Raw genomic sequence first — 22,386 nt, forward strand, 5'->3', positions numbered from 1 at the left:
TCGTGTATACATTATTTGTTATCAAAAAAGAAAACAATTTAAGATTCAGATAATCACCACTTTTTTTTTATCTAATTGCCTACAAAATATCAAACCATCCTGACATAGATGCTTTGCAGGCTAGGGGAGCAGAGTACAGAAGGAAGGAAGGGCTCACCAAAACTAACATGGACAACTACCAGCTCCCTACTCACTAAAGCACTGCATCCACGCCTGTCAATAATGTGGGTGATAAAATGTGGGGAGATGAGCAGAAAGCAGCTGCATTCAAAGACCTCTGCATATTTTTACTTTAAGATTCAAGGAACTACAACAGAATATTAGTGAACATGACATTTAAGAATTAGTTTTAAAAGTAATTTAATTTCAAAAATCTAAGTTTACCTTTATAGCCTTCATCTGATTTATTGCAACTCTCCTAGAAGTTAAATTATATTAATCCAAAAGATCCCAAGGCTGGCAAACGTAACTTTTCATTAGAAAAGATAACCATAACCCAGCTATGAAATATTCTATACATTAACATGTTCATGAAAAGGAATTTATTAAATCATATGAAGAATCATGTATTTTTGTCACTGACCTAATATTTTAATCAGATAAAATGCTGACAAACACACAAAACTTGAAAAGATCCTTCATAAGTATGTTGTATCACTTTTCTTACAAGGATCTTTAACAAATCAAAATTTTAGACTCAGCCAACAATATGAGAAATTTGGTGGGGGGAAGCAAAGAATATATTACATGTCATGAGTGAAATAACATACTCTTACCTACTACACATACTATACACACACATACACAGGAGCACAAATGGCGAAGATAACTACTTACTAAGTGGTTAGACATTCCTTCAATGCAGAATTTTCTTTCTGGCATTTTACTACCATAAGGATTCCAGAGTCCTTGCAACATTTAGTGAAATCTGAAATAAAAAATTTGGAAGAAAAGAAAATGCCTTGTAATTACATCACTATAATTTTTAACGGGTCTAAACATTCATTTAACATCTATTACCTAGATTGTGCTTGGCACACAGTACATGCTCTGCAAAAGACATGCACATGAATAAAAGGCAGAATAAAGTCCTTTACTCTGTGGATTTGAAAGGAGGGAGAGGGGACCTCTGAGGTAAAGAGGTGGCTTCACAGAGACACGTGAAATGCAGACATTAAGTAGAATTTCTAATTCAGATAGACTTCATTGTACTGCATTCTCCTGCTTTGCAGACACTGCGTTTTTTACAAATTGGAGGTTTGTGGCAACCCTCCTTCGAACAAGTCTATCGGCACCATTTTTCCAACAGCATTTGCTCACTTCACATCTGCGTCATATTTTGGTAATTCTTGCAATATTTCAAACTCTTTCAGTATTAATAAAATTGCTATGGCAACCTGTGATCAGTGATCTTTGACGTTATTATTTTAACTGCCTAAACGGAGAAGATAGCAAGAGAACTGGAATTAGAAGTGGAGCCTGAAGATGGGAATGATTTGCTGCATCTCCTGATAATACTTGAACAGAGCAGAAGTCGCTTCTATGGATGAGCAAGAGACAGTGGTGTCTTGAGATGGAATCTACTCCTACTGAAGATGCTATAAAACTTGTTGAAATGACAACAAAGGACTTAGAATATTACATAAACCTAGTTGGTAAAGCAGAGGCAGGGTTTGAGAGAATTAACTCCAATTTTGAAAGCAGTTCTACTGCGGACAAAATGCTATCACACAGCAATGCAGGCTACAGAGAAATTGTTCATTAAAGGACAAGTCCTTCGATGCAACAAACTTCATTGATGTCTTATTTTAAGAAATTCACCCAACCTTCTGCAAACCCACCTTGATCAGTCAGCAGCCACCAACACCAAAGCCAAACCCTCCACCAGCAAAAAGATTACAACTCGCTGAAGGCTCAGATGATGGTTGGCATTTTCTAGCAATGAAGCAGTTTTTAATTGAGGCATGTACATTCTTTTTTTGGACATAAGGCTATTGGACACTTTAACAGACTAGAGTGTAGTGTGAACATAACTTTTAAATGCAGTAGGGAGCCAAAGAATTTGTGTGACTCGCTCTATTGCGATATTACTATGTTGCAGTGGTCTGGAACCAAACCCGTAGCATCTCCAAGGTCTGCCTATAGAGAAAAAGATTATATTCTATGGATAAACAACAAGATCCTACTGTACAGCACAGAGAATTATATGCAACATCCTCTGATAAACCAGAATGGAAAAGAATATTTTAATAAGTATATATATGTGTATGTATAACTGAATCACTTTGCTATACAGCAGAAAGTAACAATGTTGTAAATCAGCTATACTTCAATTAAAAAAAAAAAAAGTATATTCTAGAAGAATTGAATAGGAAGAGTAAGGGGAGTGTCCAGACGCAGGCCTCAGGGGTCCAGTTTCTGTGTGTCTTCTGATTGCATCAAGTTACCTACCCGCTTTCTTTCAGACAACCTCCCATGGTCCTTCACTTCTGGTAACAAGGCTCCCATCCCATTCCTGAGTCAACTCTGAAATAACTCAGAAAACCCAAACGGCTTTCTATCACATTTCCGTTCTGGTAGTTTGCCTTTTAAACTGGCCCCTTGATATCCTGTCTTCTCAGGACCACCAACCCAAAAAACCCTGGTGCCAGAGGCCAGCCACAGTGGGGCCCCCTGCTTCTCTGCCAGGTCTGCTTTGGGTCAGATCAGGTCCCTCCTCAGCCCTTCCTCAAGACAGTGCACAGGGCTCCCCTGCTTTGGCAGCGACCCTCCTGAACTGTTCTGGTCCTTCTCCTGCCCACTGGGGGCTCTAGTCCCTGCCCTGGCCACCTCCAATTTGTAACCATGTCCATGTCAGACCTTAAACTATGACATCATCCTCACAAGAGAACCTGGAGAATAGCTTTTATAACTCTTTTAGTACAAAATTTTCAGGATTCCCCTCTTTTCTTGAGTGCTGTTACCCTTTCAGCTACTAAGGAATAAAATGTATAATCATCTTAAAGCAAGCAGCTGATTTCAAGAGTCTCCATGAAGACGCATAATGTGTAACAAAAGTGGTTTTAAACCACAAGCAAACTGAAAACAACTGAAATTTGTAAATGCACGAGAAACTCCTTCAACGGGCTGTGCTAGACCAAGAGGCCTACGGCACGGACGTCCAAGCCTGCCTGCAGCCTCACCACTCAGTCTGCAGGATGAGGGTGATGGGAGCAAAAATGGCTGATGTGGGAGGGAACCTGACTTCAAATGGTGCGCTGTCTGGTCACACACGGTGGGGCAGGGATGCTCCAGCTCAGAGCACAGGCTTGTCAGCTCGCTGTTCACCGGTCTCAGAACTGCCACTGTTTGCTCTGAGTCCTGAACCTCATCAGGCATCTTTTTCACTCAACTACAAATGTTCTTGCTGTCCCTGTGCTGATGAGCTGGGCACGTGGGCCAAATGAGAGCAAGGCGACTTCCTGTGTCCTTTGATGAGGACCCCCTACGACCCAAAAAGGCAAAGCTGACTTACGATCAATCACTCGTTCTTATCAGAGGTCCTGAGCCGGGGCCACAAGGTTACCAAAAAGTCCACTAACTTCCACTCTGGAAAGCCATTAGCATCCCTACATGGAACTGCTCTCCATACAGCCTGCGGTTAAGACCTGCCTTCCTGGAGGCAAGGGTGATGACCCTAGGTAAGAATTAAAACAGGAGCAACCTCCAAAGGGAATGTGAAAATAAAGTTAATCCAGAAGTGACTAAATGTTTGACAATGAAATTGAAATGCAGCCTCACAGTCACTCAGAGACCTGGTCATCCAGCTCACACAGATCACATCTACAGAAAGGTCACGAGCATCATGGACTTGACCTCATGAACATGTGCTAGCTGACCAAACCCCAGTCCCTTTCCGGAAAACACAAACACTGGAGCTATTACCAAAAGCACACTTTCTGAATTTCACATACCCAGTACTTCTACACTTGACAAATTCACAACAGAATGCTTAGGCATTGACGTATGTAAAGATTTGTTTTCCCTAATATGACTAAAAATGTCCTCGAGCAGGAAACTGACTCCAGATAGCATTTATGTGTTCTGATTACAATAAAGGCACAGTCTCTGTATTTTCACACTTGTCCAGACCTCTTCAGGAGTAACTGTGACTGGCCTGAAGCCTCAAGCTGTTTCTAAGGTTTCTGTCACTTGTTTAGCAACAAGATTTTAATGAGGATCCTTCTTTCAAACCACATTAGCAAACATTCATGTAACAGTGGTGTTGCCAGCTGACTTCTAGGATGGTATTCTGAAACAAGCCCAATTTAAATCGCTTCCACCTCTCAATATTAAGTGTTAGAGAGCATGTACACCTGTATATAAATAAATGATTCACCATTAAAGACTACAAAAATGAACTTTCATTCACTTACATATATCTTAAGATAATGCAAACAAATATCAATAAACGGTGAGAGTAGAGAGATGATTAAAAGTTATTCCAAACTTTAAAGAAATGTGCTTAAAGACAGCATTCAAGACATTTTAAAATATCAAGAACATGAAATTCTATCTTTCTTTTGTAAACCCTCATTTCTCTGAAAGAAACCGCTTAATATCATATAATAAATTATTGGAAAAAATATTCTGTGAGCATGATAAAATTTGGATCAAGTGAAGCTAGGGAAAACAGAAAGATAAAGTCTTCTCTGAGTCACCTAAGACAATGGGCAAAATAACCATACTGTAATTAAGTACAAGAAGTCTATATAACTTCCAGTCTATATAAGAAGAAACTTGGGGAGCCTCCATATAAAAGCAGTAAGAGAAAGAAATGGTTTGGAATTCACTGCTTTTCACTCATTTAATTTATGGAACTTCTGAATATATTTTAATATTTAAATAACCGCCAATGATAAGGTTTCCTGATTAAGGCAAGGATGAGGGACAAGGCTCATCTTCTGTTAATGCATGGGAGCAGAAACACTGACCTTCCACACTTTTCATTTAGTCAGTTTCCAACAATGTATTATTTTGCAAACACAGTCATCCAGGTAAAACTAAAGCATTCAATGAGAGATGACAATTTAAACACATACCAGATTAAAAGAAATTATTCCAACATTTCTTATCTCTGACCAGAACCACTCCTTTTATAATTCCACTAAATTAAATTTTCTAAAAAATTCTGAGCTTATGAATTTTTACACAACAATCTTTAGACACAGCACTTATTTCTAACTTTCTAGTACTTTTATTTCCTCAATCAGTAAAGTACTTATCAAGTACCTATTTTGTTTCCAACATTACAAAAAGGCAGAACTCCATCTGGGTACCAATAGAATTTTAACATATAAGCTCTGTGGATATTTCCGTGACTAAACCACCATCTTGATGGTTTCACTTTTAAGTCTGGAACTTCGGTTTAATCTAAAGGAAAGATTTAGGAGGTCTTGCTTATTAAACAAAGGTAGTAGGCAGATTTTTTTTTTTTTTTTTGTAGGCAGATTTTTAAATCACCCTAAATTCAAAGTACATCAGCAGCTCTACAACTGGAACTCTTAAGCATGAAATTGCTTCCTTACAGAGAACTAGATAAGAATAAAAACAGAGATGTACTTGAAACAATGTACAAATGATTTTTGGACCAGTTACTGAATCAGAAGAGGTGTTTAAATGATACAGTTTGGGGAGGGTCTAGATAGATGTCAACTTTTCCCAAGATTTTCCTTCAGAGGAAGGGGTCTGTGAGTTTTAGATTTATAATAGAAATTGAAATCTAAAGCTAATTTTCCCAGGAGAAGCTATCTTCTAAGTGAAGGCCTGCGTGAGGAGCCTTCTGGAAGCCGTCGGGGGAAAGGCCCCTGGGTGCTGAGCTCACCAGTGTCTTGTGCAGCGGTGAAGGCCAGGACCAAGGGCACATGTCCTCCTCTCCCTACTAATGGCTGCTCAGCGAGGGCAGCCACGGCCATGGGCCACAAAGCACACTATCTGTACAACCGACAGTATTTCATGAAGTTCATGGGAAACAGTTTGTAAACAGCCCTGATTTATGTACATTTGTTTATAAAATTTAGTAATGAAACTAAGATCTCTTTGCAGACTTTGAGTCCATGATACCAGTAGTATGACTTTTAGAAAGAATTCAATCCAATCCAACCTACAAAAAAGCCAAATATTATAAATAATTGTAGGCTGCATGAGAAGCTACTTAGAACAAGTTCAATTTAGTTGCAAAAAGTATATCAGTATCTGCCAGCAAACATTTAACAACAACAAAATTCCACAGACAATTTTTCAAGAGAGCCACAAAACTAATGCTTCAGTGGAAAACATAACACGCAGAAGCCACCTCATCTTTTACGAGACACAGTCACTGAAACACTGGTTTCTTCACTGCACTCACACCTTCAAAATGTTTCCGTTTCCAAAGGTAAATCGAAAATACTGCAGATGGGAAATCACCAAATCATGCTGTCACAACGTTTAAGAAAAGAGATCTAACTGCAAATATTTTTTTTCTGTTTTCTTTTATATTGGAATATAGTTGATTTACAATGTGTTAGTTTCAGGTGTATGGCAATGTGAATCAGTTCTACATATACATGTACTCATTCCTTTTCAGATTCTTTTACCATATAAGTTATTACACAGAGTATTGAGTAGAGTTCCCTATGCTAGACAGTGGGTCCTTGTTCGTTATCTATCGTATATATGGTAATGTGTGTATGTTAATCCCAAAACATTTTTTTCTTAAATTATCAGAGTATAATGAAAAAGAAGAAAGTCACTTACATTCTGGCTTCATAATAGTAACAACAATAATAGCTAACACTGTACTTATTACATCCCAGGAACTATCCAATGAGTTAATTCAGGCTTTCACAGATATTAACTGATTCAATAAATTAAAATTTTAATTTTTTTCATATATTCTTTCAGTACTTATCCCATAGGTTCATAAAATATCAGTCATTCATTCATTCAACAAACATTTTACAGGTACTTACTACACGCTCAGCACTATACTAGGTTCTGGGGTTTCCATGCGGAACAAGACAGGGAAAACACAGTCCCCAAGGAAGACAGACAATTAAAAAGCACTAATGGGTGAGTGTGGCACCTGCTCAGACAGGAGAAGGCACGGAGGGTGCTGTGGAAGCACAGAACTGGGACTCCAAACCCATCCGAGAGGGACTGAGCATCCTTGTAAGCTATGATTTACACTGAGTCAGCTGATGGATGGGAGCTGGAGGACCAGCAGGCAGGGCTCAATGTTTAGGGCAATGGAAATCCTCAGAAGGGTTTTACACAGTGGAATGGCACAATCAGATTTCCTTCTGCAGAGAACCAGAAGAGCTGGCAGGGAGGCAGGAGTGGGAAAAACAGGGAAACTGGTTAAGACATAAGTACAATAATCCAAGCAAGAGATGGCAAGAGGTAAAAGACAGAGGAGTAGAAGTATCAGTTACAGGGGTAACATACAAGCCACCCAAATGCCTGCACTTCGCACTGGGTGCAGACGGCACAGTCTGATCTCTCAAAAACACCAGAAAAGGAACACATATGACGTTGTTCTGTTTTGGTTGCAGCCCATGGAGGGAGATGGGGAAAAGGTGAGGATGAGTTTCAGACATATCCAGCTGGCGGGCCTCTGAAACATCAAGTAGACTGCCTAGAAAGCACTCAGCTTTGTGGAAGATACTGTTTTGACACATTAAAAATAATGAAAAATAAAGAGGCCCTGGGTAACCACTGGCCTGCCAGTATCTAAGAGTCCAGCAGAGAGAGAGGAGACTGGAAGATGGGAATACCCAAGAGACTGACCCTCTGTGTGGAGATCAGGGTCCACAGGACTCAATTTTAATTTCTGAGTTTCTTTTATGACTAGTTCTAACCAGTATTTTAAAGATATTTCATGATTTTCATTTTTTCTTAGAGGCCTTCCAAAAAACCAAAGAAAACATTTTGCAATACACATAAAACTCATTTCTATCTTGCAATTACCATATAGGTTCACTGTGACTTTGCATAAAGCTAAGACACAATGTAAACTCTTAATGATCTTATTTTTCCTACATTTTGAAACATTTTACTATATTATTGTAGAATTTATTTCTTCATGACTCATCAATTATTCCCAACTAAGCTAGAAAAAACTAAAATAATATGAAAACAAAATGATGGAATCACCTGGAAGAATGATGCCACAGTGAAATAAACCATTATTTTATCAGTTTTCTTACTGTATAGCCTGATGTATTACATCATCATTCATGAATACATAAAAGTAGTCTTTCTGGTTTTTGCTTTCCTTGAACACAGTTGAGATCTGAGATTTTTTTTTCACTTTCTGATTATGTTAGCTAGAATAGCTCTCAAAGATGTCCAAATCCTAATCCCTGGAACCTGTGACTATGTTCGGTTACGTGGCAAAGGGGAATTAAGGTTGCTAATCAGCTGACCTTCAAATAAGGAAATAATCCTGCATTATCCAGGTGGGCCCAAAGTAATCACAAGGGTCCTGAAAACTGCAGGAGGGAGGCACAGATGAAAACAAAGAGACGTGATGATGGAGGCAGGGTCAGAGGGAGGTTAACTTGCTGGCTTTAACGATGGAAAAAGAGGAATGCCAGCCAAAAAACAGGGTGCCTTGTAACAGACTGAATGTTGGTGTCCCCACAAAATCCATTATTTTGAGACCCCACTGTGCCCCCACTATCCTGCCACGTGATGGTATTACGAGGTGGGGCCCTTGGGAGGTAGGTAGGATGAGATAAGGTCAGGAGGGTGGCGTCCTGCTAGGAGTCAAGAGAGAGCTGGCTTGCCTGATGACACAAGGGGTCTGTAGCCCAAAAGAGGAACCCAAACATGCTGGCGCCCTAATCCAGGACTTCCGGCCTCTAAACCTGTGAGACTGAAGTTTTGTTGTTTATGAGTCATCCATTTATTTTATTTTTGTTATAGCAGCTTGAGCTGACTAAGCCCTGTAGAAAGTGAAAAAGGCAAAGAAATGGACATTCCCACAGAGCCTCCAGAAGGGAACACAGCTCTGCCAACATCCTGATGTTAACCCAGGAAGACCTGTGTCACACTTCTGAACTACAGACTGTAATGTAACAATTCTGTGTTGTTTTAGGTTACTAAATGTTTATAATTTGTTAGAGCAGCTATAGTAAACTAATACATTGCCTATAGCAGAAGAAAGAAAACTGACAAAAAGATGATTCCCACATGTTAGATGAATCAGAAGATGAAAGCAAAGAACTGAAAGCAGTACTCTAGACTCTGATGACGAAGGCAAAATGGATCTATAAACACAACCACAGACTAGTATTTTCAGATGACAGTATCTCAGGTAAACTTTCTCAAAATCAGGACCTGATGAGTAAATAACATACTTTGAAGGATAAAAAGGAAATATGGCATTCTCATCCCATCAGGCATTTGACAAAGAGGGATGTCTCTCACACTTGGAGTCCTGTAACAAGAACCTGTACATCCCACATGCTAGGGACACACAGCAGTGTTCCCCCATCTTTTATGCTGAAATGCACATGACCCAAATGCCTAAGGCTGGCTTATAAACAAAGATGACTAGAAGGAAATAGTATTTATGGGATATATATCTCAAAAAATTAAAAAATTTTGATACTATGGAGCAAAAAAGATGACTACCTTCTCTTCAAAAAAAATCAGTAGCCCTCAAGAAATGTCATACTTTATGTATGCCAATATAACAAGAACCAGGACTGCTGGTCAGGGGGCTGACTGAAAGCGTGCTGGAATCTACAGCAGTGCTGACAAGATAGGTATGTTCCAGGCTCACGATGAACAGTCAGTTTCATTCAAACATTGACCATTTTGAGTTTAAAACTTTCATAACAGGGAAACAGAATAAAAATTGAGACTTGCTATGTTTAATTATTATCACAATTTCTTCTGTAAATTTTTTTGGATATGATTTTTAAATAGAAAAGTAAATAAATAAAAGGTTATCTACAGATGACTATCTTTTCTAGGACAGTTTGGGTTAAAGAAGGCATGGTCATTATTGTCGAATGCTAAGGTGAAGAGTGAAAAATCACCTATTAGTTTTTATGTTAAGATTTTATGACATTCTGCTGTCCAGAAGTATCTCTGATTCACATAAGGTCAGAAAGAGGATTAGAACAAACAAAATTCCTTTCTGCTTATCACTGATGCATTAAACATAGCTTTTATTTCCAACGTTTATTTCCAGGACAGTTATTTCTTTAATCAAGTGTTCATGAAATACAAAATATGGTCCCTAATTTCAATGTATTTATAATATGATGGTAGATGCACGAAGCAATTCAATGATAATACCAAACAGTTGGGTCTTCATTGGGTCAACTTGGGTTTGTAACCCAATAAATCCTGCACTCAAGCAAGGTTTGAGACGTGCCTAGTTCGAATCTCTGTGTGCTGCTGATGTAAAAGACATACTGGATTGTGAGCTCAGGATGGAAAAAGTAACATAAACTATCTTGTTCATAGTTTTTGTGTTGCTTGCATGTCAAGAAGATAGATACTATTTATTTACTATATAGATTAAATAAAATATTAAAATTAGTTTTACCTTTTAAAATTAATGTCACATTTTTAAAACGTGGCTACTATAAGTTTAAAATTATACATATAGCTCCTGTTACATTTCTATGGTCCAGTAAAACTTTCTGCAATGATGGAAATATTCTCTGCTCTTTCCAAGAGTGTAGCCACTAGCCACATGGGACTGCTGAGCCCTTGAAATGTGGCTGATGCAACCGAGGAACTGAATTTTCCTTTTTACTTAATGAAGGTAAATAGTGACATGTGTGTAGTGGTGCCGTATTGAACAAGGCAGCCCCGGACACGTTTGGTTCCCTGTACTTCAGGTGAGACGCAGACAGGCAGCTGGCGATGAGCTGCTCAGATCCTGTATCCCCATTCACTGGGATGGAAGGTCAGCGGGAATAAAATGTGATTCTGACCAGGAGCCCTTAGTACGGAGCCATTCGGAGCAGCGAGGATCCTGTTCACGGAGAACAAAGGGCGATAATGCACTGACGCTGGGCAGAGTCTTTATTAGAAAAACCATCTCATTTCAGGTGGCCTTGTTTTTTTCCATTTTCCTATGTTATTTCATGGGTTTTTCTTGCAAGGTATTTAAAGATGTTGATAATAATAGCAATAAAATCAAAATAATAATGGCCACTGAGATATACTGAGTATTTATAACGTACCAGACAAGATGAGTACTTTATTAGCTCACGTGAATTTTACAAACACCTAACAGATAAGCACTATTATTATTTTCATTTAGCAGACAAGGAAACAGCTGAGTAGGTGACGTCACACATTCCCAAGACACACGATGAGGCTAGGACTGGCCCGGAACCAGGCCTTTTTAACTCCTGAAATATACTTGTAACTACTATGGAATCCCACTTACTCCTGTCCACAATTAGAACACAGGAAAATCTTCCACACCCGACAGGAATCCCTGTGGTCACAGGAAAGCCGTAAGCCCCCTCCGTCACCTCACGTGAGATGACAACTGGGGCCGGAAAGCTAGTGGGGACCGCTCAGCGCCTCCAGTTAACATCACAGGGGGAAAAAAAGCTACAGCTTATGCCTCTCATTTTCTGCTCCTGAGCAATCATCTAAAATAACACCAGGTATCTCACCTTCTGGCTCTGCACTTCTTTTTCCAGAATGCCTATAAACTATATTTAAATATTTAAAATAAGGATTTTAGGACTTCCCTGGTAACGCAGTGGTTAAGAATCCACCTGCCAATGCAGGGGACACGGGTTTAAGCCCTGGTCTGGGAAGATCCCACATGCCGCGTAGCAACTAAGCCCGTGCACCACAACTACTGAGCCTGTGCTCTAGAGCCCAAGAGCCACAACTATTGAGCCCATGAGCCACAACTACTGAAGCCCAAGCACCTAGAGCCCGTGCTCTGCAACAAGAGAAGCCACCTCAGTAAGTCCATGCACACAACGAACGGTAACCCCCGTTCAACGCAACTAGAGAAAGCCCATGCGCAGCAACAAAGACTCAACACAGCCAATAAATAAATAAATATTTTTAAAAATGACAATATCTTTAAAAGGGGGGAAAAAAAGGATTTTACACATTCAAAAGTGGCTTCTCCAAACAGTATGCAATGAAATGCTCAATTCTGTGCCTGGGATTCTAAGCGCTATCAGAATTGGAAAGGTAGACATTATCACAGCCTAGTGTGCCCAAGGAAAGCACCGAATCACCCCATCTCCCGAAAAACACTGCATGTGATAGAGGCTTTCAGTCTCCCCAAACCGGAGAATCCATGAGTATTATTAGCAATGACAAAGGGGGAGGACTTAGAAAGTGACAAAGCAAGAGAAGCATAAGTGAATGAGTCTGGTTTACACCACACATTTTTGCTACATGTTCCCACTTTGCTACCCTCCTCCCTCCACCCCCCAGCCTCCAAAGTTATAAGACCTATTCATGAATACACACCCATCAGAGCAACCAACAAGGAAGCCGGCCCCTTTCTGAACACGGAGCCTTCTGGGCTTCCTTGCCATCCCCTAATAAGAAGCAGGATCAATGCTGTAAGTTACACAAGCAGTAAACAAGCCTGTGGTACTTTCCCATTCTAGCAGGTGGCTTTACAGTCTATTCTGGCGATAAGCGTGGGCCAGCAGTATCCATCCACCACCACTCACGGAGGGTCCAGGAAAGGACCTTGTTCTAGACGTGTGAGGTGGAAATGGCCAGAGGAGAAAGACCTTAGAAACCCTAAACCCTTCCTCAATTCAGAAAGTCCTTTCTAATTCATCTCACTGTGTAAACACTGTGGGGACACAAAACTCCTTATCTCACAAGGCAGCCAGTTCCACTGGGCGGGTGTGTGTGTGTGTTTGTGTGGGTGTGTGTGTGTGTGTGTGTGTGTGTGTGTGTGTTGAGGGGGCAGGAATTTATAGCCTGGAAAAAACCAGAGTAAGTCTCCTGCTGCCTTCCCATCAAACACTGTAGGCAACAGCCTTCCTACTGCTCCCTTCTCCTGGCTCAGAGCCAACGTGAACACTGCTCCCTCCCTGCTGGACATGGTTTCCAGACTATTGACAAAACCTGCTCACCCTCTTCCTAATCTACTGATTTGTCAAATTTACTGATGTATCTAATACCTTGCTTTACTCCAAAAAAGGATTTGAAACAGCTTAGCATTTCCCTTAAGACACAGCATTTGAAAAGACAGTAAGTTCTTCATATCCAAACACGAGACAACTAAAATATAAAAATAACTATGGCTGTGCCTTTCTTAGCAAAAATAAATACATAAATACATAAAAATCATTTGAAGAGAATCATTAAGAGAATGGCATATCACTAGGTCATTCCTCATCTTGTCTTCTCTTAGCTGAGGCAAAAAAATATCTACACATAAGCAAAAAATAGCCTTTGGCACCATTCAAAGGCACTTATCAGCTTTCTTTTAATCTAACACAGTCACACCAACAGCCAGAGTAGAAATACTAAAAACCACAAAGCACTATCTGGCTGCTAAGGAAAGTGCACTAATAGGGGATGATCTCCAAGACTCAAAGTGAAAATAGCAAGGAGACATACACACACACACACGTACGTGTACATATGGGCATCTATACAGACAGATGCTTGTGTAACACGGAACGGCTGGCAGGGAATATACAAGAGACTGGCGGTGATGGTGGTCTCAGGAGGAACCCGGGGTCTCGGGGGAGAACTGAAGAAACATGTTCCTACTGTGTTTTGATAGCTTATCCATGTGTCAACCTTACAAAATGTAATTAAAAAAAAAAAAAGAAAGTGAAGAAAGTAATACCTTTGGGTGGAGGAGAGGGGAGAGAGGAGCTTTGGCTTTGATGCACAAAGTGAAAGGTCATCTCTCTCAATTTTTTTCTTAAACAACCTTTTTCCCTTTTCCTGAAATTGCTGCTTAGTGACCACAGGATGGGGACCCCTCTTTCTCTCACCAAGAACATCTCGTTCATCACACTCGACTGATACTTCTGCCTGGATGGCTTAACGCTTAAATGTTCTCAGTACTTAAATGCTAACTGTTCTCAAATACAAATGTGGCGATTCCTTTTTGCAAAATATAGGGCTGCAGAGATCCTACTATTTCCATCCCACCAATGCCAAGTGAAGCACTCATCCAAGATAAAATGACACCATCAACAGTCACACTCCTGGCTTTCTTTTAACATGGTCATATCAACTGCCAAAATGGAAGAAATCCGACACTGATAGCACGTGCTCCCTTGCTAATAAATTGATCCCAACTCTCAGTTTTAAAGAGGAAAAAAAAGAGAATAGAAGACATGTGATGCTAAATTTAATTAGACATTTAATAAGTATAGTATCCCTAGTTAACAAGGCAAATCCATCCTTTCCGTTCTGGCTGCAGTTTATTTAAAGACTTTACAATTTTACTACTTATGGGCGAGTCCTATGGAGGTGTTATCTCACCATTTATATTTTCACAACACTTATGATATTGCTATCACACTCTTAAAATAAATAAAAAGCCCATGCCATGTCGCAGACCAATATAATACCACATACTCTATTTTTATTTCTGGAAATAAACATTAATATTATTCAGTATTGCTCACTTGATTCTTGCAATGTTGAATATTAAAAAAAAAGTAAAACTAAGATTTTTTTTTTTTTAAGTCCCAGCAATACTTGAAAAGCAGAGGTTTTATCACTTGGTTTTTAAAATTAGGTACTAGAACATATATCATTAGAAAATTCTGACCACAACAGCAATTTATGACAAAATCATTATGCTTTAATTGTGATTTATTAGCTTGCTACTTTAAAGATTAGACTGGGTACAGAATGAATTTAGTGGTGCATTTAATGAGACAAGCAGGTAGCAAGATGAACATGGAAAAATGATTTTACTTGGTGGTGCATGAGCTATTTGATAATTCTAACATAGTACAAAAGAAAGCTTCTCTCTAGATTGACCATGGTTCACTTAACATCACTGAATATCTAATACCTCCAACTCAATTAATTCTCACCTGATTAAGATCAGACTGATATTCAAACTAAATCATCTCTCCAGTCAAGTAGAAATCAATATTTCTGATTTTACTTTTAAATTACAATAGAAAATAAAATGCGCACGTCTTCAATATGCCAAGAGTAGCTTTTCCATTCTAGTCTACCATGGCATGGATGACACAGTTGATTAAAGAATTATTCTAATTTGAGCACCAATATGTAGTCAGAATCTGATTAATTTGAACATGGGGATGGAATAAAGTAATTAAATATATCTTACACAGGGCAAATAGAAAATTGACATAAAATAAACCTGACTTCTTTAAAACAAACTTCACTATTTATCAGCTCAAGTAGTTAGGAATGTGCTTTTATTACAGACTGACTGCTCTCAGAGGGGAGTCTTGTTTCGGCACAGATATTTACAAGGTGGGCAAAGAAAAGAAACAGTTCTTCTCATGTAATCCTCTTTCCATGACTGCCACCTCCAAAAAGCACACACACCCCGAAAAACAACCACATTACTTTTATGTCTTTTCCAGAAAAAGCAGGACGTACTGAGCAGAGTAAAAGAGTGAATCCTAAAATGAGATAATGTTTTCACATCTGTAACGCACACTAGTAAAGAGATCATGACATAGATCTTCCTCCCATTTCACTCCTGAACACTCTTCAAATCCAAGACAGAAGAGAAGAAAGTCCAATTATTTTTTGGGTTAAATGAACAGAAGGTATTGTTTTGCTTGTTAGCAAACTCAACAATTCAGATGAAAACAACAGAAAAATTGCAAATTTTAAACAATACATGTAAGAAAGCAAAATCACAGCTGAACGTACTATTTATTAGACCTGAAAATAATAATATGATTTAGAGGACTTAATGCATACCAAACATTACTCACTGTGTTTATTTATTATATATTATCGATAATATGTAAAATATTTTATTAGAAAAACGTTATTTTATATAAAATATATGAAGTATATATTTATTATCTATTACATTTAAACCTCACAAAGCAGGTTCTTACTATGCACTAAATGATTCATAGGTGCTACTTACCTCAGGTGTACCTTTTCTTGTGTTTTAGATATCATGCCATAGGAAGGAATTTGAGGAACCAAAGAATTATGTAAATTAACCTGGAAGTTTAGATTTCCAAAATTCATATCCCATGAGAAACAGCCACAGAAGTTACTTACAGACCCTAACTAGGGGCATGAAAACCAAAATGTGTTAAGATACGATACTCTCCAAAGACCAGTAGCATGTGAGGCCGGGGCGGCCTGTGCAACATGGAAGCTGGGCCATCTGCATGTCAGACACAAAAGAATACTCTTGACCTTCACGAAAGACTCTGTCCTGTTTCTCTTGAACCACACAGACATCTCAGTTTGATTTTCTTACAACTGAAGTGTATTATCAGAGAAATATTTGTCTAACATAAACATCATGTACATATAATGTATTATATATGTATAATATAAAATAGTATATTTATCATATATTTCATATGTATATAAAATCACAGTGCAAGCACAAAGACTGCTGATCCAGTGTACGTGCCCTGTGTTTAAAGGTGCAGCTGTTGCTTTAGTCCAGATATTGTCTGCCTTGCTGGAATGGAAACAGCATTGCCAGATCTGAGGATTCATGTTTTTTTAAAGCTAGAATTTTTGTTTTATGTAAAATCTCACGATTTTAAGTAGCTCTGTTAATTTTGTTTTCTAAGACACCACGCAGAGGAAACACAAAATACAGAACACATATGTCAGCATAGTGGCTCCTGGTGAAGGCTGATGGTCTGTGTCACCAGCTTGAAAGCCTCTCATGAACTCTTTTAACTCCAGAGTAAATACGCACACATGGCAATCCCCTCAAATCCTACCATCACTTATTCAACAACGACTAAAGCAGAAGTCTCCTTCCTACTGATGCTAAACAGCATCGCAGTCCTAGAAGCAGAGGAATTAACTAACTTCCCCACCTCCTATTCCACAGGCCTCAGCCTTTCTACGGTCCTGCAAGGCCGTGATGGATGGAGAATGTTCCTTTTGGGTACCAAGAACAGGGCATCAAAATGGGCCCTTCGCTTAAAGTCTACGTTCCCTCCAAGCCCATGCTGGATGGATTCCATGTGGGTCGCTGAACCTCTCTGTGACCTCCAAGAAGCACCTGAGCTAAGAAGGGTGCTTCATTTGGATGGACGCTACTTTATAAAATAAATAAGGGAATTCTTTTCCCCCTCTATGACATTACCAGACATTTAGCAAGCTAGCAAGTAGTTTGTTTGCTGTCCGCCAGAAGTTTCCAATACAGGAGCAGAGCAATGACATGTAAAACTAAACAGCAATTATGGAAAAATACAACAAACATCACATGCAGTGATGATCGCCCAGGAGGGCAAGTACACTGACTATTAATAAAAGTCTGAAGGTGGGTGGGTGGGGGGAGCTACAGAGAGGAAGCAGGAAATTTAAAAGGACTGTCCCCATGTTTGCAAAGAGGGATGAAGAGTCCCTAGAAATGCAAAGCCACAATCTTTACCTTTCTTCTCCTACTAAATACTCTATTAAACAGTCTGAGTACAAATGATGAAATGAATAACTATTTTAAATATTCCTAATAATTTAACATTGTCAGAATCCAATACAATAGCTGTTCATTATACTCATGCATGACAATGAAATCCAACAGGTCAAACATACTAGGCTTGGTTTTAAGCTACTTTACATAAGACACTGCTAAATAAGAATTTTACTTTCGGTCTATGTCTTAGTAACTTTCATTAAAATAATAAAGTAAACAATAAAAACTAAAATATAAAATATTTGAAGTATAAAAATAAAAAAGGATTTGGAAATTTTCTGTCACAGGAACAGAAGAAAGTAGAGAATTAGTGGCTGTCAGAGTCGTATTTGTTAGATTCCACAAAGAATATTTTTAATTTTAAAATAGAATGTCAACAGGGTTGATTGAAATAAAGAGAAATAAATTAATGCTAAATAATTACTAAGGAAGTTTTGTTTATGGAAATGAATAATTCAGTGTTTTGTAAAGTAAATTCAAACAGCAGCTGCTTTGCTGACATTAAGCTAAAAAGAGCTTTCTCAAAATGTACAAACGTAAAAACTAGAGAATCATCATATTTTTTAATGTCAAATAGAAAGAGTTATTTCCTGGGTCGTCTGGTTTTAGTGTAAAATATTACAGGGTTACAATGGTAATCGAGCAACCATTTAAGGAGTCTCCCCATTTCAATTTTCATGGGGCATATCTGTCACATTCTAATTAACTGAATATATGCATAATTCCTGGCCCGTTAAGTCTTGGAACAGCTGGGGAAGATAGGAATTCAGATTTCTAACAATCTGTTCCCAACCCACTTGGTCCTGGGTTCTATTCAGATCTCAAAATGATGCCTTTCACTCCACTGCAGTTTCATTTCTGTCTCTCAATTACTTGCTCCGCTATTGGGAAGGAACTCTTCCTCCTTCAAAAAAAATGAACCCGAACTTAGAAAAACAAAAACACACCTGAGAGGAACTGCACATTACAAATTAAGTTCATTTTTACGAAGTAATTTGTCCATAGTTTTTGTAAGAATCAGTTTCTCAAAATAGCAGCTAATATAGAAACCTGAAAAATACTCTTAAGGATCAACTTGAAAACAAAACACTTCCAGTCACATAAGATAAAGGGAAAACCAGGTTCTACTTACGTGAATTTTTTTTTTAGGTTTATCTATTGCCCAATGCAAACTGCAGTCTGTACCCCTTTAGTGGATCATGAAAATTTAGCAGACTGCAAACAACATTTGTTTTTAAAAACGAAAGAGAAGAGGAAATAATGTATACCGTGCATTTCATCTATATAAACGCATACATACACACAAAAATGCATACTTACATATACATTAAAGTGTATCTCTTAACATTGGCGGGGTGAAAAAAATTTTTGAAAGCCATTGGCCTAATGCAATGCTAATTCTTATCCTCTACAATCGTAGAAAAACAACTCAAACAACATATTTTGACTTCATTCTTTTGTTAAATACCTAACATTTCTATATGCACCTACTCTAGGCACTTGGAATAAATGAGTAAAACAAATCAGGCTCTCTGTCCTTGTGAAGCTTACTCAAAAGAACAACACAGACAAGAAATACAATATTGTACAGCAGGTTAGAATGTGGAAAAAATTACAGGAAAAAAGGAGAGAGAAGTAAAGGGGATTATGGGAGGGTAAAGAAAGTGGGCTCCATTTCATGTAGGGTTGTCAAGGTAGGACCCTCTGGGAATTTGGGGGAAAAACTTACAGGAAGTAAAGGAATCTATAACACCATCTGTATACCCAATGGCAGCATAACACAAATACTTTCATTTCTAATTACATACATGAGAGATCAAAAAATATTTATAAGGAAAACAGACATAAGGAAAGAATAACTGTAGATAAGTCTAAATTTCCAGAACTGGATTCCTAAACATAAGGCAGGTGGCCCCTCCACCAAAGAGAAGGCATAGCTACTAATGCCAACTGCATGCCTCTTGTGGAAATCAGACAGAGCTTAATTTTAAGATGCCACTAAAATGAAAGTAAAGACCCAAGACGAAAGAAATACATAAAACAAAAGAATTACATAAAAATCTTAAAGCAAAGTGAGCTCAGACTAAATAAATCTATTGAAAAAACATTCACTAACAGTATTTCTAGGGCAGCAAAGTGTGAAAACAGCATTCTCTACTCCTTCCAGAATTACAGATTCTTTACCTTTGTTTCTCTAAAAAAATCAATAACATAAACTAAACATCTCTGCAACTTCTACCATGGTAACAAAATAATGAAGAAATAAATCTGGCTAATTAACCCAAGCCTGATCTCTAATATAACTAGCACCCTGAGTAATAGGGAATATGAGTGTTGGCTGATATTTGTATAATAAATCTAGACACAACTCTACTAGCAACCACTAAAGAATATAAGTCCTCCACTTTGTATAAGTCAATGAACGCAGACAGATTTCCTAAAGATGGGGAAAATATGATGAAAGGACGTCAGGTTACAATGAGTTTTTAACTTGTAAATGCAGAGTTTTCTTTCTTTTTATTTATTAAATACAAGCAGTTTAGCAGTTAATTTCTGGTATTCATGCAGCCACACAAATTCTTTATCTTATTTACTTCGCAAAAGTCTATGAAAATTCTCCTAAATCCATCTGACATCTGAAATGATTAATAAAAGTTTACTTTTCCTATATTGTAGAAGGAAGAAATTTATTTCATATAAAAAAAAGACTATTCCCTAATTGTGCTATTTAACTTCTATGTGCAACACTAGAAAGCTATTTGGTAAGAAAATAAAGCAATTACAGAAATTTTTGTGTATCAGTGGGAAAAAAGCATCTCTTTTTTTGCAATCATAATACTTGAGTAAGGCTCTCAAAACTGCAATGCCAGTTCTGTAACTTTTTTGATGGAATTCATTCACGTAATTGCCCCAGAACCGGCACTGGCAGGAATCACTAACGGGTGTATATCATGCTACTGTAAACAGAAGATCCTGGGACAGCTCTTTTTACATAACTGGGCATTACTATCATAAAGACCTTCAAAAAAATAAAATCACTAACTTTACATTTATTTTACCCAATTTTTTTAAGATGTGGGCAATAATACTTTATTTCATTTTATGAATACCTAGAATTATTTTACCCAAGCAAATGAGTTCTTAAAAAATAATTATTCTCTTCCCAGGACTTCCCTAGTGGTGCAGTGGTTAAGAATCCGCCTGCCAATACAGGGGACACAGGTTCGATCCCTGGTCCAGGAAGATCCCACATGCCGAGAAGCAACTAAGCCCTGTGCACCACAACTACTGAGCCCACGTGCTGCAGATATTGAAGCCCGCGTGCCTAGAGCCCATGCCCTGCAACAAGAGAAGCCACCACACTGAGAAGCCTGCGCACCTCAACAAAGAGTAGCCCCCGCTCGCTCCAACTAGAAAAAGCCCTCCTGCAGCAATGAAGACCCAACACAGCCAATAAATAAATAAATAAATAAATAATTTAAAATAAATTATTCTCTTTCCTTATTTGAAATCCATACAGTTCAAATTTAATTGCACATGCAAAATATATTAGGTTGGCCAAAAAGTTCGTTCGGGTTTTTTCCATCTTACAGAAAGACCCAAATGAACTTTTTGACCAACCCAATAAAAGGTCTCAGAGAAAATGAACACAGATTTTACAGGACTCAAAATGGTTTTGAGTTAAAAACCTGGGTATCTTGCTGGATATCTCACAACCATTTACCTCAGACCTAAGGTGTCCAGGTTCAGTTTCTGGCAAATCATTTGAAACCAAACTTTTATCAGTGTCATCAGGAGTCTCTTTAATCACTAATTCCAGCTAATGTCTCCTTTGATTAAAGGTGAAATTTCTCAGGAATAAATACAAATTCCTGCATTTACATTTTTAAAAAACCTTCAAATTTTAGAAGAGAATGACAGATAAAGTCAATGTGATCCGATGACATGAAAAACCAAAGGACACCTGGACCACTCATATTAACATCAGTGTCATAATTGCAGTGGCAGCTCACAGCCTCTCTGTGCTCTTCTCTGGGGACTACACATTGAGAAGGATCTGGACAAATGAGTGGGCTCCTAGAGAAAGGGATCAGGAGACTGGGAGGTCTAAAAACCACAAGGGATACACACGCTATGTTATGGACTGGCCACATCTTGGAAACCAGGGTATGTATGGGAAACTGGAAATATTTAAATTTAGCCAGAGCTGAAGCTCAAGAAAGATAGCAAGACTGTGAGTAGTAGAGCAGGCTTAAGTAACATCCTAGAAGATTCTAAATGTAAGAGTTTAGACTGGACCCTACAGGAAGTGGGGAATGACATGGACCAAACCGTACACTTGAACAAGCTCCAGCTAGCAGCAACACTTAGTGTAAAGTTAGGGAAGGGGAAGGAAAGGAAATTTTCTAGATAGGGAAAGCTCGTCCATATGCTAAGAAAACAATTCAGGTAACAGATACTGAGGATAGTTGTGGTTAAAAACTGCAGGATATTTCAAGCTCATAAACCCTTCTTCAAAAAAAAAGGAAACAAAAGGAGTCTTAAAAAAAAGGAAACACTGGCTAGCTTCCACAATAAAGAAAAAAGGTATATCTATAGTCTTACACCATAAGCTTTAAAAAGGAGTAGTCAGGAAAGAAACAAAAGATTCTGGCAAGGCTCAGCCTGGCTCTCATCCCTGCTCCACCCTCAGAACATACCGGGCAGAGAAAATGAGGTAAGAAAGTCCTGAGAACTCCTACTACTAGCCCCCCTCA

General features: G+C 38.4%; 1 protein-coding gene across 6 annotated transcripts in view; it reads right to left on the reverse strand.

Moving 5' to 3' along the window:
* CMC1 (C-X9-C motif containing 1) overlaps positions 1-22,386 on the reverse strand; it is a 66,794-nt gene that overhangs the window by 2,400 nt on the left and 42,008 nt on the right. For all 6 annotated transcript variants that reach the window (XM_057700198.1, XM_057700193.1, XM_057700195.1 and 3 more), the window contains one exon: positions 838-928. In XM_057700198.1, the coding sequence (XP_057556181.1) occupies positions 838-928 (91 nt within the window). The remainder of the gene's footprint in view (positions 1-837; positions 929-22,386) is intronic.

The sequence above is a fragment of the Hippopotamus amphibius genome, chromosome 11 (genome assembly GCF_030028045.1).
Source record: "Hippopotamus amphibius kiboko isolate mHipAmp2 chromosome 11, mHipAmp2.hap2, whole genome shotgun sequence".
NCBI classification, from domain to species: Eukaryota; Metazoa; Chordata; class Mammalia; order Artiodactyla; family Hippopotamidae; genus Hippopotamus; species Hippopotamus amphibius.